Raw genomic sequence first — 14,972 nt, 5'->3', positions numbered from 1 at the left:
CCCCCATTGCCCCGAAAAAGGCGCATTCTGTATAAACAAAAGTAGGTAGGCGGCATTTTGCTGCACTCCCCGATTTTGTTTTTATACTGCCAATGCTGAAAAAAGACTGATTGGACTTTCCTGTAAATTTGCACAGTTCCTGTTTAAGAAAGGGCTCCTGATACTAAATGAGCTCAGTGAAAAATCTGAGATGCTGTGAGCTGTTCAACAGGAGAGGAACGCAGTAAAAAACATTCAAGACTGATACTCTTCATGTACTCCCCTCGTGTACTTGTACTATCTTCTGGTAAATATCAGTGGTTTTACCTGAGGGAGGTTTTTTGGGTTTTAAAGGCTCATTCTGATATTTTCAGGATGTAACTGAGTGATTCTGACAATTCAGGACAAAAAGCTGCAGTAAATCAGAACGACTTTGTGTTCCTGGAGGTGTCATTTACAAACACTGTGTGCGTTTTTGGAGGCGGGAAATTGGCAACGATGGTGAGGTGAAAGCCTGACTGTAGAAACTGTCGAATATTTTTTGGTGCACGCCATGTTTGCCGTTTGTCTGTAGGTACATTTGACTGCTGGGGGACTTTTGACTTTCAGTGTTTCTGTTTCAACGACTCATAAACTGAAGCTGCTTCATTTTAAAGGAGCAATTCAACATTTGGGGAAATTAGTTTATTTCTCTCGACAGTAAAGTCTCGAGTGTCTGAGTCACTGAATGTTTTGATTTTATAATGTCTCTGTAAAACTTTAAACACGGCTAAAGGCTGCCGTAAATATTGATGAACATGTTTAAAGTGTTTAATAAACTCTAAAACAACACTGTGAATAAGCTGATTTTAAATGATCAGGGAGTTTCACCAACTGTCGCCTGCATGGACGAATAAATGAAAATCCAACCAAACACTTCAGGAGTCCAAACTGCTGTCAGATTATGTCTCTGCATCATCAGATATATGAAAACAGTATAATTCACTCTGTAATGACACTAAATGATTAAAATGATGTGAAAATAATTTCAGCTTCAATAACACAATAAGTTGCAGCCTGAGAGAGAACAGAAACGTTCTAGATATTTCTGTAAATGTGCTAAATAAATGTAAGTCCTCTGTCTGTCTCCGTCTTCGTCTCCGTCCGCAGAGACAGACTGAAGAGCTCTGTGATTTACGCTCCTTCATTAGCGTCTCGTCTCTCTCGGCTCGTTATCTGACGATGGAGGTTTTTACTTTCTGACAAATGAAGCAGAAAGTTGGGACAGATGTCCCCCATCAGAGGACAGACGGTGTGTGTGTTTAAAGACACATCACTTATAGAAACTGGTGTGTGTTTAGTGTTAATACTGAATCAGAGCGTGTTAAAGAGAGCTGAAGGCTCTTTAATGAAGCTGAGAGTCCAACATTTACCTCCACAGGGTTTTGACATTCTGTCTGCATTTTATTTCTGAGGTCTCAGTTTGTGTCTGCAGATGAGTTTCTGTTGCTTTCTGTTTAGGACAGTTTGTTCTGTCCCAGGCCTTTGGACCAATCAGTAGCTGCTGATTTAAGTTCAGTGCAGACGTGTGACTGTTGTGTGTCCTTTAATTAAATCATTAGCGACACATTAGCAGGTGTTTAACTCTGTGATTCTGGTGTTGATTTTCATCTTTTTTGTTTGTTTCAAAAATGTCATGAAACCAGACTGAGAGTCTACAGTGATGCTCGCTGCTCTGTAATCCCCCTTTTCCACCCAGAATTAGTGTGTGTACGAAGGTTTTTCTAAATACGAGAAAACCTATGAAAAACAGGTGATCGACTGCTTTCCCATCAGCAGTAGAAAACCAACTCGTTCTCATCCCAACTCGTCACATAGCACCACTCGCTCAGTGTCAGTCAGGTCTACCTGCGACGCGCCACGTATCATACTGTGTTTGTTGTTGATGGGAGTGTTGATGGGACGAATAGGCCTACGTAACACACCACTGATTAATCAGAGCAAAATAACTCCCTCGCAAACAGGAAACAGTTAACAGCTGGGGGCACCTAGTGGGTGAATGGGTAGAGCAGGCGTCCCATAGATGAAGGCAACATCCTTTAGGGGGGATTTATACTTGTGCAGCAGACTCTACGCACTTCGCCTACGCCGTTGTGAGCATCTATACTTGTGCGTTGGTGTGTCTGTGTCACTCTGCAGTTACACCTCCAAAACACTAGTGAGCAGTGGAGGTTTCTGTGACACACATTAAACACACATTAAACGCACATTAAACACACATTAAACATGGCTTAATAGAGACAGTTTCAAACACAAATCAGCTTCACTATAACTCGCAGCATTCACAGACAAACACTTGTCTTTATCTGGACACATTTTCCAAACAAATACAACATGCTAACGTTATTAGCACAAGCCTATGGCATTTTACATTGTATAAATTAGCCTAGCAGCTAGCAGAGATTTCCTCTGCTCATATTTCAGCCAGGATAAATCACACACAGTGTGTGGAGGCTTTATTGTCTTCACAATTTATTGTTTCTTATCTGTGAAATTAAAGTAAATCAAAGCTTTGTTTCCACTGAGGGAAATGGTTTCAGCTCACAGAGACAGACAGGAGGTCTGCGTCACTGTGACGTGGAGTTACATTTCAAAGCAACTGGAAGTCTCAAATGCACCATAAATTGCACTGTCAAACAAACAGCGTCTCAGTGTTCTCTGCTATTCGTGCTAAATAATCTTCAGTGTCTAAAGGAGTGTTGGAGTGTTGGAAATATTCCTGATGTCTTGTGCACAATGCACCTCCATTAAATTTAGTTTTACACATTCAGTATTTTTGGAAACGTTCTGGATTCCCACTCACAAAGCTCACTGAGTTTAATAAAGTTTAGTGATCATTAGTAAGAGCTTCAGTTTTAACAGCTGGACCGTGTGACAGAGTTAAACAGTAACACATGAACACTGAGTCCATAAATGAATGAAGCTGATATGAGTTCAGTTTATGCAAATCCACCTGAGGCAGGTCGTCTATTTGAATACAGGAGTCATGGTGCGAACACACAGATCCATCAGTCTGTTCAGGAACTGTACTGATGGATCTTTATATGAGTGGTTTATAACACATAATATAAAATACTACCAGTCCCTATGCTTCATTCACATTTTTACATGCTAACAGACGGTGTGATTTTTGTGACCGTGATATGTGTTTTTAAAACTTTTCTAAAACTAAAACCCGACAGTGTGTTTGCTCTAACAGACACTAATGTTAACAAGCCTGGCTAACTAGCTCACTGCCTAGCCTACAGTAGTAACGTAGCATTAGTTAGCATAACATTAGCTTAATAAATTATCTTGGTGCTGATACATGCTATCTCAATCAGAGGCTAACATTAGCAGCTTCGTCCTGTTCTGTAATCATGTTTTAAATGTTAGGCTACTCTGTATAGAACTTGAGGTTTGTGTCTATTTCTTAACCTTTCCAAAAACAAACAGAAAAAGTAAAACTGTAAAAAATGGATTCAACAGTGAGTCTGTTTTAAAATAAGATGCTGATGTTATCAGGCCTGGTTAACGATCTTAGGATACTTCCTACAACAGTAACCTAGCATTTATTATGAGGCAAAGAGTTAGCATATCATTAGCTAACTATATTATGTTTTGTAGGTCACAGATTAGGAACACAAATTGTTTGGGAGCTGGTTCTGGATGTTAATAAAGGCTAACATTAGCAGCTTTGTCCTGTCCCTTAATCATGTTGTAAACGGTCATAGGCTACTCTGTGTAAGGAGTTTGGAGGTTATAGTCTTTAATTAAGGCCTGTACATGTACAAAAGAATGATGTCATTTTATTCTTGCAGCCCTGGTTTGGGAGTTCTTGCAGCTAGTTCTCGACACATCATCTGGGCAGAACTTTTTCTTGTGTGATTCCGAGAACTATTCTGTGATTGGTCAGAAATTGGAAGTGGGCGTGGTTAATGCGGAAAAGCGCGTGTGATGTATGTGGTAGTGGGAGGGGCCTATGAGGACTCCCCAGGAGTTCTGCAGGAGTTCCTCCTGAAATATGAAATGTCCTGGCCAGAAAGAACTTTGTTCTTGTTCTTGCCACCTCGAGAAAAAGAACAAATGTCTCTGTTCCTGCGGAGTATGTTCAGGGCTTTAGCCTTTCAAAAAGCAAAAACAAAAGATTAAAACTATAAAGAACAAATTAAACAATGTGTCTGCTCCACTATGAGATGCCAGTGTTAACAGGCCTGGCTAACTAGGTTAGGACACTTCTTACAGTAGTAGCATTACATCCAGGTAAAGAGTAGCATATCATTAGCTAGCTGCATGTTTTTGTGTGGTTGAGGGCTATGCCGGGAATACACACTGTTTGGTTCTGGATGCTTCTAAATGCTACATCAGAGTTTAGGCTAACTATAGCGGGTTTGTCCTGCTCTTTAATGATGTGACTGTAATAAGAGTGGAGCTGGTAATGTTAGCAGGCTAGCTCACTGACTACGGTGGTAACGTAGCGTTACTTTGAAGGCAAAAAGTTAGTGGATCATCAGTTAGCTATAACAGGACCACTGTGAGGGAGCTGGTTCTGGACACTTATCAGAATTTAGGCTGATGTTAGCGGCTTTGTCCTTCTTGATAAAGTTAACTCAGGATCACTTCACCAAACTCACTGATGTGTCCTCAAGATTAGTTGTTTCTTTACATTCCAGTTTTTTTTTGTTTGAGATTTTTGGAAACACTTTTATTCGTGTTCTTGGTGATACTCTTAGCTACCACTACCACTAATACAGCTCTGAGTGCAACACTTTTTTTATTTCCTTTAACATGGTTATGTTTGTATGTTTTACAGATGGAAAGACGCGGACTAAGGACAAGTACCGGGTGGTTTACACGGACCACCAGCGTCTGGAGCTGGAGAAGGAGTTTCACTACAGCAAATACATCACCATCAGGAGGAAGGCGGAGCTCGCCACATCGCTGGGTCTGTCAGAGAGACAGGTACGCCAACACACACGAGGCTAATATAAAACCATGTTACTGATCAGAACTGTTTTAATGCATTTTTATTGGATCTTATACGAAGTACGACATGTTTGAGATTTAAAGTAATCGTGTGATTATTATTGCATTTAACCTTTGACACCTTTGATTAAAAAAAAATTAAACTTCTAGCTTTATTTTATTTCTCTAATTGTTAACAATCCGTGGATGTATTAAGACACAGTGTTGGAGGCTGGGTTGCGTTCATTCCTATTAAAGTTGCTCAGTGGCACATGAAACCAAAGGGCTTAATATCCACGGTAGCCTACTAAAAACAGTACCCGGATCTTTCACATTGAGAAAGTGCACTAAAGACTAACAAAGACTGAGTGTGGCCGAGCAGCTACTTTCAGGTTTAGCGCTCTGCTAACTTGAATGGGGATAAAAGTATTCAGTCTTGCAACTTTTCTAGGCTATCCAAACGATGTCAGGCCAAACCCTGATAGTGAAACAAATCTTTTTTTGAGGGTTGTGATGCTAAAAAACCCCAAACAGAATTATAGACGTCTCTTTCACAGTCTGTGTCTATGGGAAATAGTCGTTTTGGCCCTAGTAGCATCACGTGATGGGTCCTGACTGCGTAGTTCAGCTTTTGGCCACCATGTCAAATTGTCTTCAAATTGTCAATAGAAAAACATCTGTTCACTTCAGACTTTAACTCGCTCTGACTTCCTCATATAGGTCTGAAACTCTTTTTACGCTTCATGCTGCTGCAACACTTTTAAAATCTTACTTGATTTTATGATTTATAGTTATACAACTCAATGATTTGGTGATGTCATGATTTTTGACTTTTTAGGATTTATTTCATCTCATGACGTGAAGCACTTGGTGCTTATATTGCCTTTACTGTAAAGCACTGTGTGCTGCATTTCTTGTATGGAAGTTGCTATTAAAATAAAGTTTATTATTTTTATAATTAATTTACATTTAAAGGTCAAGTGTCCAAAATACAGCGAGTCTATGTTATTAATAGTAAACAGGTTAAAACATGCAGAAACACTGAACTGGTACTTCAGGTGTCATATAGTTTTTCATGTTTTCCAGAATCCTGCAGATATCCTGTTATTATACAAACATGATTTCTTAAAGCAGAAATAAAAATGTCTTCTGTTCTGCCCCAGGTGAAGATCTGGTTCCAGAATCGTCGGGCCAAAGAGCGCAAGATCAACAAGAAGAAGCTCCAGCAGCCGGCCTCCTCCACCACCACACCCACGCCTCCCACCGGCAGCAACGGCAGCGGAGGAGGAGGTGGCGGCGGCCTGCACGGAAATGGCGGGAACAGCGTCGGCATGGTGACGAGCAGCAGCGGCAGCAACGGGCTGGTGTCGCCTTCCTCCCTGCCTCTGAACATCAAAGAGGAGTACTGAGAGGAGGATACGAGATGTTTCATCGGATGCTGGCGTTGGGGATCTGGACTAAAAAAATTCTCCCCGATGGACTGAGAAACTGTTTTCATCACCTCCTGCCGCGTTTCTGTCGTCCTCTTAAAGCTCGTTGACAGTGTGAGAAAATATCGTTGGGCGACGTCACCGACAGTTGCAGATGATTGTGGTCAGATGTTTGCTTGCTGGGACGTCAGCCTGGTTGCACGTTAACAGCTAACTGTTTGACTGCAACGAGTCCAAATCACTGCGGACTTTTCTCCAAACTTTTCTGCTGAACGTGATATTCTTGTTTCCATCTGATGGAACGATGCAGCTGTACAACTCATGTAGCTTCAGTAAAGAGCTGCAGCGAGCAGACGAGACGATACTGTCAGACAGTGTGAAACATATCTTTGTTTTTTAACTCTAAAGCTACTTAATTCATGATGTTCAGGGTAAATCAAGTTTCCAGATATTTGTTTTTTGCTTGATGATGATGATGCATTTAAAAAAAGATTTATTCTGCCTCTTTCAGAAATGTTTTCTCACCCACAGAGGAAAATAAAGTCATGTGACAGCAGCAGGTTTATGTTTCTGTATATCTGATGCCCTGCAGGACGTGATCAGGAACAGACTCCTCAGGACAAACGTGCTTAACGTAAAGTCCACTTCAGGCCAAAGATTCACGACAAGACGGCGTATCATCTCTAGTCGACAACTCTCTGTGCTTCTGATCTGTAACATTGACAGGAAGTGACCGCCGTGAGACGGCGTATCATCTCTAGTCGACAACTGTCTGTGCTTCTGATCCGTAACGTTGACAGGAAGTGACCACCGTGAGACGGTGTATCATCTCTAGTCAACAACTCTCCGTGCTTCTGATCCGTAACGTTCACAGGAAGTGACCACCGTGAGACGGCGTATCATCTCTAGCCAACAACTCTCTGTACTTCTGATCAGTTCACAACACTGACACTTTTCTCTGCAGCATATAAAACGGTTTCGTCTTGTCGTGAATCTTTGGTCTGAACTGGACTTTAGAGAGTTGGACGAGTTACTGGTTCTGAAAGTGTTTTTCCCATTTAAAGGTTTTCTTTCAATCACCTCTTTGATATTACAGAACGTAGAAACTCTCACACAGTTTTATGTTCTGACCGCCAGCTTTAATTATTTCAACTTTAAATCAGGTTCTGCCCCTTGGTTTGGTGGATGGCTCTAAATAACCAACGTATCCTCACACAGCGGTTCGTATGTTCCTATGAATTAGTGCTGTGCTTTCATGTCAGCATGATATGCAGCCAGTCACTGCTGTAGTTAAATGGTGCCCCATTACCAACAAAAAGTTACGCAGGTTAGGTTGTAGAAAAGAAACATGGTGATGTACCTTAAAATGAAATTTGTGTTTCCTAGGAAGCAAAGGAACGAGCCGCCCTGCTCTCCCTCTGACTGCACTCGTTGCCTTTGATTGTTTTGGTTGGTTAAGTTGGGGTGAGAGGCTGTCAGCAGATAAACAGAGATCTGTGTGGGTACATGAGACCCTAAAAAAGAGGCTGGATCATGGGGAGTACCACCAGTTGGTCCAGGAGCTTCTCCTCCATCATGGACGTTTACAGTACTGCACTTATCTGCTGTTTTCTATTGAGATGGTGCTAACTGTGCTTTGTAAAGTCGTATAGCTCTGGGTATCCAGCAACCACTACCACCAGTTTCTCCTCCATTGTTTACCAACTGTAAACTTGGTAAACTTTGTGAAGAGGCCTGCCTCTCAAATCATTCCATTGGATGCTCTGATTTGAACTTTCTTCAACTCGAGGAGTTCAGGGCGCTCTGGCAAAAACACCAAGCACATAGAGCACAGAAACACGAGGTGCGTAGCAACGCAAAAATGAGCAAAAAGTTTAATTCTCAGTAAAAACAATAAGAAAAACCCGCCTCTAGCTGATAAAACGCTTTCTGTGTGATATACTACAGACTCATCCATCCATCCATCCTTCCATCCATTTTCATCTGCGTATCCGGGGCCGGGTCGTGGGGACAGTGGGCCAAGCAAACCCGGCAACACTCTCCAGCTCCTCCTGGAGGACCCCGAGGTGTTCCCAGACCAGATGAGATCTATAATCCCTCCAGTGTGTTCTGGGTCTGCCCCGGGGCCTCCTACCAGCTGGACCAGGAGGATCCTGATCAGATGTTGAACCACCTCAACATGAAGGAGCAGCGGCTCTACTCCAAGCTCCCTCCAGATGTCTGACTCCTCCCCCTATCTCTGAGGCTGAGCCCAGACACCCTACAGAGGAAACTCATTTCAGCTGCTTGTATCTGTGACCTCATTCTTTCAGTCACTACCCAGAGCTCATGACCACAGGTGAGGGTCGTCCCTTGTAACTTATATACTTTAACTTGAGCTGGATTTTGAATGCTGGGGTAAAAGATCTAAGTCCTTCTTCCACCACTGTCAGATCCACCTTAGCTGACTGCTCCACTCAGTAAATGTCCTGTAAATGATTTTGATTTCATCATCAGACTTTATTATGTCTCTGTTTTCTGATATGTAATTTTAACATTGTAAAACACAAGTTCCTACGCTGCCTTCATTTAACACGTATTAAAGACAAACAGAAAGTTCCCGTCATGTCTGTTTTCTTTAAACTACAAACTGTCTCTGCAGAGTTTTTACTCTCACACAATGCATGATGGGAAGTCTGTGAATGTAAATGATTGTGTTTTCTGTAAAAACTTTGGTGAACTCATGTTTGTTTTGCAAATTTCACACTGTGGGACTAATAAAGGATTATCGTATCTTAAAAGTGTGGAAGTGGCCTGAAGATGAAAACTAAATATTTTAAAGGTCCAGTGTGTCTGATTCAGGAGGATTTAGTGACGTTTAGTCTTGAGGATTACAGATTACAGATTACAGATTACAACCATCTGAAACTTCTCCTGGTTAGAATTCCTTCAGCGTTCATTGTTCAGGAGCTGAATTATCCACAGAGTCTCTTCCTCTCAGAAACAAACAGACCAGCTGATTCACACCAGGAAAAACTCTGAATAAAACGTTTAATGTTAAAAATCAGTCAGAAGGTCTTCGAATACGGTGGTCAATGTTAAAACACGAATAGAGCCAGTGTTTGTTTGTGTTGGATGACGTCCCTGAAAGCCACACTCGAGTACAAGTACAGACACACTGTAAAATATTTGACTCTACATTTGCAGTAAATTATTGGCAACTAGTTGCATCACTTTCACAGTAAGTTATTGTGAACAGACATACTGTGATCTCACTGAAGTTATACCTGCATATTACTGTGATTCAGCAGCATGCTCCTGTAAAACCATTATTTTACTGTAATCTCACAGTTAAACTCCACATTACTGTGATTTAGCAGCAAAATCATTATATTTACCTGCATGAATTTCACAATAAAATTCTGAATTTGGTTAAATATCACAGTAAAAGCCTGCGGGGTGATAATAATGTAATTTATCGCGAAATATTACAGTTACATATTGTAACTTCCTGGAAATAATTTGTCAAATGACATGAACTCATGTTCTGTGCAGGAGTCTGTTAGAGTCCTGCAGGAATCACACATTCATCTGTGAGCGACAGTCATTTGTGAAACATGACGCTGCCCGTGGACAAAGTATTCACATCGCTATGAAAATTCTCCAGACAAGGACTGCAAGTAAAAACATAAAACTAATAGCAAGATTTACATCCAAAGACTGCTGTCAGGCAGACTTAGGATGCAGAACTAGATTCATTGGTTTAGGTAGCCTTTATGAATGGGAACACACTGAACATGGTGACACCATGTAAAATGTACTCTGAAATACGACACAACCTCCTCTTGGGGGTTATACAGTTAATTCTGGGTGGTAATGTGTTATGTGACATTGTAAATGTAATAATATCACTGGAAATCTTGTTGGTAATGAGTTATTACTTCAGTACTGCTGTGTACACACTTTGTCCCTCTTTATACCATGTTACCGACTTTCTGGTCTTAATCTGTGACTTTTTCCTCCTAAAGTTACGAGTTTATTCTCATGATATTTCGACTTTATTCTCGTAATATTATATAATAATAATATTAGCAACACTAATGTTTTGGTCCGGGAAGGCTGAAACATTAGTGTTACTAATAAATTGTGAAGCTGAGCATGAGCAGTGTGCCGGATTTCTGTTCAAAGATGCAAGTACAGCAATAAAAATGTTGAACTTTAAAAAAAAAGGAAAAATTTGTTGCTCATTTCAGAGACTTTTCTTATTTTCTCTTTTATATTACTATTGCCCTTAAATAAAGCAAAAATAACTTAATGAAAAGATGCAGTATTTCTTATCTGATTACTCGATTAATTGCCAGAATACTCGATTACTAAAAGAATTGATAGCTGCAGCTATTCATACTCTTATTAAAAGTGTCTATTATCAGACGACCAAGACCTGCTTTAATTTGTGTGTGTGTGTGTGTGTGTGTGTGTTTAACCTGCTGCTGCAGCAGCCTCTGCATGAATCTGACAGCGTTCTGTGTCGAAGGTGTGCCAGAAATGTTTAAAGTGATTCTGGATCTGATTCATGAGACAAAACTGCTGCTGAACGAAGGTTTTTAATCAAAAGACAGAGACAGAAACAAAGACACAGAGACAACAAGACACCTACACACACACACACACACACACTACATATTTGCTAATTGATGCAGCAGTTGAGGAGTGGTGTCCAAAGGGCGAAGAGGAACTCTGGGCAAACAGAGCACAGGATCCTGCTATCTGCTGCACTGTGTAGGTGTGTGTGTGTGTGTGTGTGTGTGTGTAGGTCTGTGTTGCTGTTGTGTAGGTGTATGTACAGGTGTCCTCACTCAGACCTTTGTCCTTCTGGGTCCATTTTGCCTCCAACAACAGTCCTATCTTCACTCTGATAGAGACTATCAGCAGTGTGTGTGTCGGATGATCACGGAGTCGGGCAGACGGCCATCTTGAACTTGAGGCCTGAAAACGTGAATTTGTTAAGTAGAGCGGAGCACCCAGAGAATGAAAGTATCAGTGCAAACAAGAAATCCAAACACAACTATTTTCATAAAACTAAACAAAGCATTTAGTGATTATCCTCCTGTGAAAGAATGCTGTGCACATGCATGCACAACAAATCAAGCAAAAACTGTTTGGATTTCAATAACCCAACAAATGGATGAAAGACACTTTAACCTTTTCTCAAACAAAATTAGCGCATGTGTGCTGGTTTTTCAAATACAGGAAAACCCGCTTAAAATAGGTAACAGGCTGCTTTCCTGTTGCCAGCAGATATGAGCTTTGTACAGAGCTCTGCAGCCGACCCAGTCTCACGCCTCGTTTCCACATATATGACTGATATACTGTAAATATACAGATGATGCCTCTAGTGTCCAACGTGAGGAAGTGCATTTCTTTAAGGATGGATAAAACCTTAAAGAAACTACCTGTAGCCACGGGGGAGGGGCTAATTTTGTTCGTTTTTCACCATCCAGTAGTTTGGAATATGACAAAATGGCTGAAGGAGTCATAACGACGATCTGACTGTATATGTATGACCATATTTTAACAGAATAACATTAACCAGATTCACAATGTGTTAAAAACAGATAATCAATTTCTTTTTAATCAGACAAACTCACTTGATGATCAACACAGGCAATAGCCTGTCAGCTAGTTAGCAGCCTGTTAGCTAAGCTAGCACACTGTTATACACACACACAGGGTCTCTCCTAAATTCACTGCAACAGTTCAGCTTTGTCAACGTATTTGTGGCAGTTTCCAGACTGAAATATTACGGAGGGGAGGAGTTTGGCAGGATGAACTATTCCTTCAAGTTTAAACAACAACAATAAAAACTAAAAAAGTAGTGTAAAATATGAAAAAAAAAAAGTCAGAAAGTATGTTTCAGTTGGCAAATTTGCGTGTGGATTTTAAGCTTTTGCATACTAGAAACACGTACTGTATGTGTATGTGTTAAATAACAGAGGCTTGAAGTTTGAGCCCTGTGGAACTCCATACGTCATGCTGTGTTCCCTTGGATGCATTGTCAGAGGTGTAATCTCTCACTTTTATAATGTCAGTTAAATTTTCTCATTAAAACCCTCGAAACATCGTCATCTTATTCACCAGTCACTCATCCATATAGAGGTCAATAAAAACGTTGCAGGCAGGGGAACATCGGGCGCCATGCAGGGTCGCCTGCAATTAAGTGGAACCAGGTTCACCTTTTGCTGGCACACTGCACAATGTCGCCGCTAGAGTACTTTCATGTATGTTGTATTTCTACACTTTATCTTACGATTGTTTTGATGAAAAATGTAATAGTTGTCACTGTGATAACTCTCCAGAATCATATAATCAAGTCTTTAACTATTACAAAGTGTTGTTGGTTGTTGTCACATGTCTGATAAACCTTTAAAAGCATTAAACTGGACGTCAGGTTTAATGGGTACAACAGCCACACTGTCAGTATTTGTTGTTAAAACCCCCCCTGATATAACACATTTTCCCAGAAGAGAATTGAAGGTCAGTGAAAACCCGTCTGCAAAGCGACAAAACGTAAACTACATTTCTTATGTATGATTTTTTTTTCTCTGGTCCAATAAGGTCAGAGCGATTCACCTCGACCTCAGAGTTCAGTTGAGGTACAGCAATGAAGGTTAAAATGAAGTTTACCAGAGGAAAAGTCAACAACAGCATCACTTATAAAGTTCAATAGAGATAGTAGACACTCCCAGCTCCACTTGATTCACTCTTGATAAGCTGCAATATGTTATATAAAGAGGAATGATGGCAGTGTGCCCATAACCATAAAAAGAAAAAAAAATCAAACACGTTAGAAACCAGGACACAAACTGAAACCATCAGAGGTTCATTAAACCGTTTACCTCAAGTCACTTGTTTTGTATAAGAAAAATAAGTTGTACTTTGTTTATGAAAAACTATTACGAAAGTAAATCCAGAAGCTAGAAAACCTTTTTGCCGTATATATACCAAGTGAGCAACTCCACTGGAATGAAAAGGAGTCTGGTATCTAGTTATTATTAAAATCTATGCTTCTGATGTTAGCAAAGCTTGAACAGCTCACCAGGGGATGCAAACATAACAGCACAGTAGTCCAAATTTTGAATCTAACAAGCTGGCTAAATGTCAGTTAACACGTTAGCTATATCAGAGGGTTTTTTTTTCTCTTGTCAGTTACTCTTAATGTAATTATGTACGATCATGAAAACGAAATGCTGGGGAGAGTAAATAGCCCAGTACAGAGAAAAAATAAAGTGACTGAGAGGGCTATTGCTAGTGCTAGCATGTACCCAGATTCCTAGCATGTTAGCTATTAGCTCATTAGCTGCAGTTCATCAACAAACTTGCCAGTAGTCACAGTCAGTATTCTTCTAAAATCAAATAGTTTGCAAAGAATGCTTTCTGTTGTACCACTTTCTGGTTTAACCAAGCTGTGAAATAAAATTTGAATTTCTGTTTTCTATGCAAATGTTACTTTCTTATGCTAATGTCACTCTTCTTTTAATACCATCATAATCTCTTTAATGATAACACAACTCATTTTTTATGCTTTTGTTACTCTTTTTCATGCCAATGTTCTTTTTAAATGCTATGTCACTGTTTGTTATGCTAACATCACCCTTTTTTTATGCTAACGTAACCCTTTTCAGATGCACTCTTTGTAGGTGCTGACATTACTCTTTGTTATGCTCACATTAGTCTTTTTTTTTTTAATTTTTAAGTTTAAATGTCTGTGCAGTCCTGTTTCTGCTGCCTGCTTATAAAGGTCTACAAAGATTAGTGACTGAAAATAAAAACCTGTCTTCCTGAAGAGGAAATCTTCATCTACACATCTTTATGTGAACACAGCGGGGACTGGATCCAGGTTGTGAGTAGCAACGGCCGTGTTCGTGTCTCATTTTTGGGTAAACAGAGCGTAATGAGAGCAGAGCTGCTTGGCCTCTTCACCACCATAAAGTTTATTGGGGGGTTGGACGCAGTAAAAAAGGTTTCACCACAGAGACGCAGATATGTTTGTTGAGGAGGCGTGATGAGCTCTGATAGCAGTGATGGACGACAGCCAGAGGATTCACCTCCAGAGATCAGACATGTGGAGATACAAACATCAGGTAGAGCTGGTTTATAAAGTCTCTTCTTATCCAGGTGAAATCTCACCTAACACTTAAATCTATGTTTTCACTGTCTCCAGTTTTCAGGGTTAAAACAAAACATTAATAAATATACTGACATATTCTGCAAATAAAACTACAAGATTGAAAATCAAGTCCCAAACAAGCATCTGTTAACATGTGCTCTAAGTTAAATAATTTCTGCTCATATATTAACACAGGCTGATGTTTGTGCCTGTTAACAGAGTAACAGGATTTTTCTGAACTGTTGTATTAAATCATCACCCCTCACACCTGCCCTACTTGGACTTCCAATGCCTTTACTTTCATTGTTGTCCCGCCATGCCTCCCTCTGATGCCGCAATAATGGCGTCCGGCTGCATATCATACTGATGTGAAAGGACAGCTTGTTTCGTTGGTGTCTGACGCTGGAATTCACTGACCAAGCGTTGGTTTTTGA

General features: G+C 40.4%; 1 protein-coding gene across 1 annotated transcript in view; it reads left to right on the top strand.

Annotated features, from left to right (window-relative positions):
- cdx1b (caudal type homeobox 1 b) overlaps window positions 1–6,947 on the top strand; it is an 11,560-nt gene extending 4,613 nt beyond the window's left edge. Inside the window, exons 2-3 of the mRNA XM_050038154.1 lie at window positions 4,811–4,959; window positions 6,126–6,947. Of these exons, the coding sequence (XP_049894111.1) occupies window positions 4,811–4,959; window positions 6,126–6,371 (395 nt within the window). The 3' untranslated portion in view covers window positions 6,372–6,947. The remainder of the gene's footprint in view (window positions 1–4,810; window positions 4,960–6,125) is intronic.
- Window positions 6,948–14,972: the final 8,025 nt, after the last annotated feature.

The sequence above is a fragment of the Epinephelus moara genome, chromosome 24 (assembly GCF_006386435.1).
Source record: "Epinephelus moara isolate mb chromosome 24, YSFRI_EMoa_1.0, whole genome shotgun sequence".
Classification (NCBI taxonomy): Eukaryota; Metazoa; Chordata; class Actinopteri; order Perciformes; family Serranidae; genus Epinephelus; species Epinephelus moara.
The sequence above is the reverse complement of the archived record's forward strand: the minus strand, read 5'-3'. Positions and strand labels throughout refer to the sequence as shown.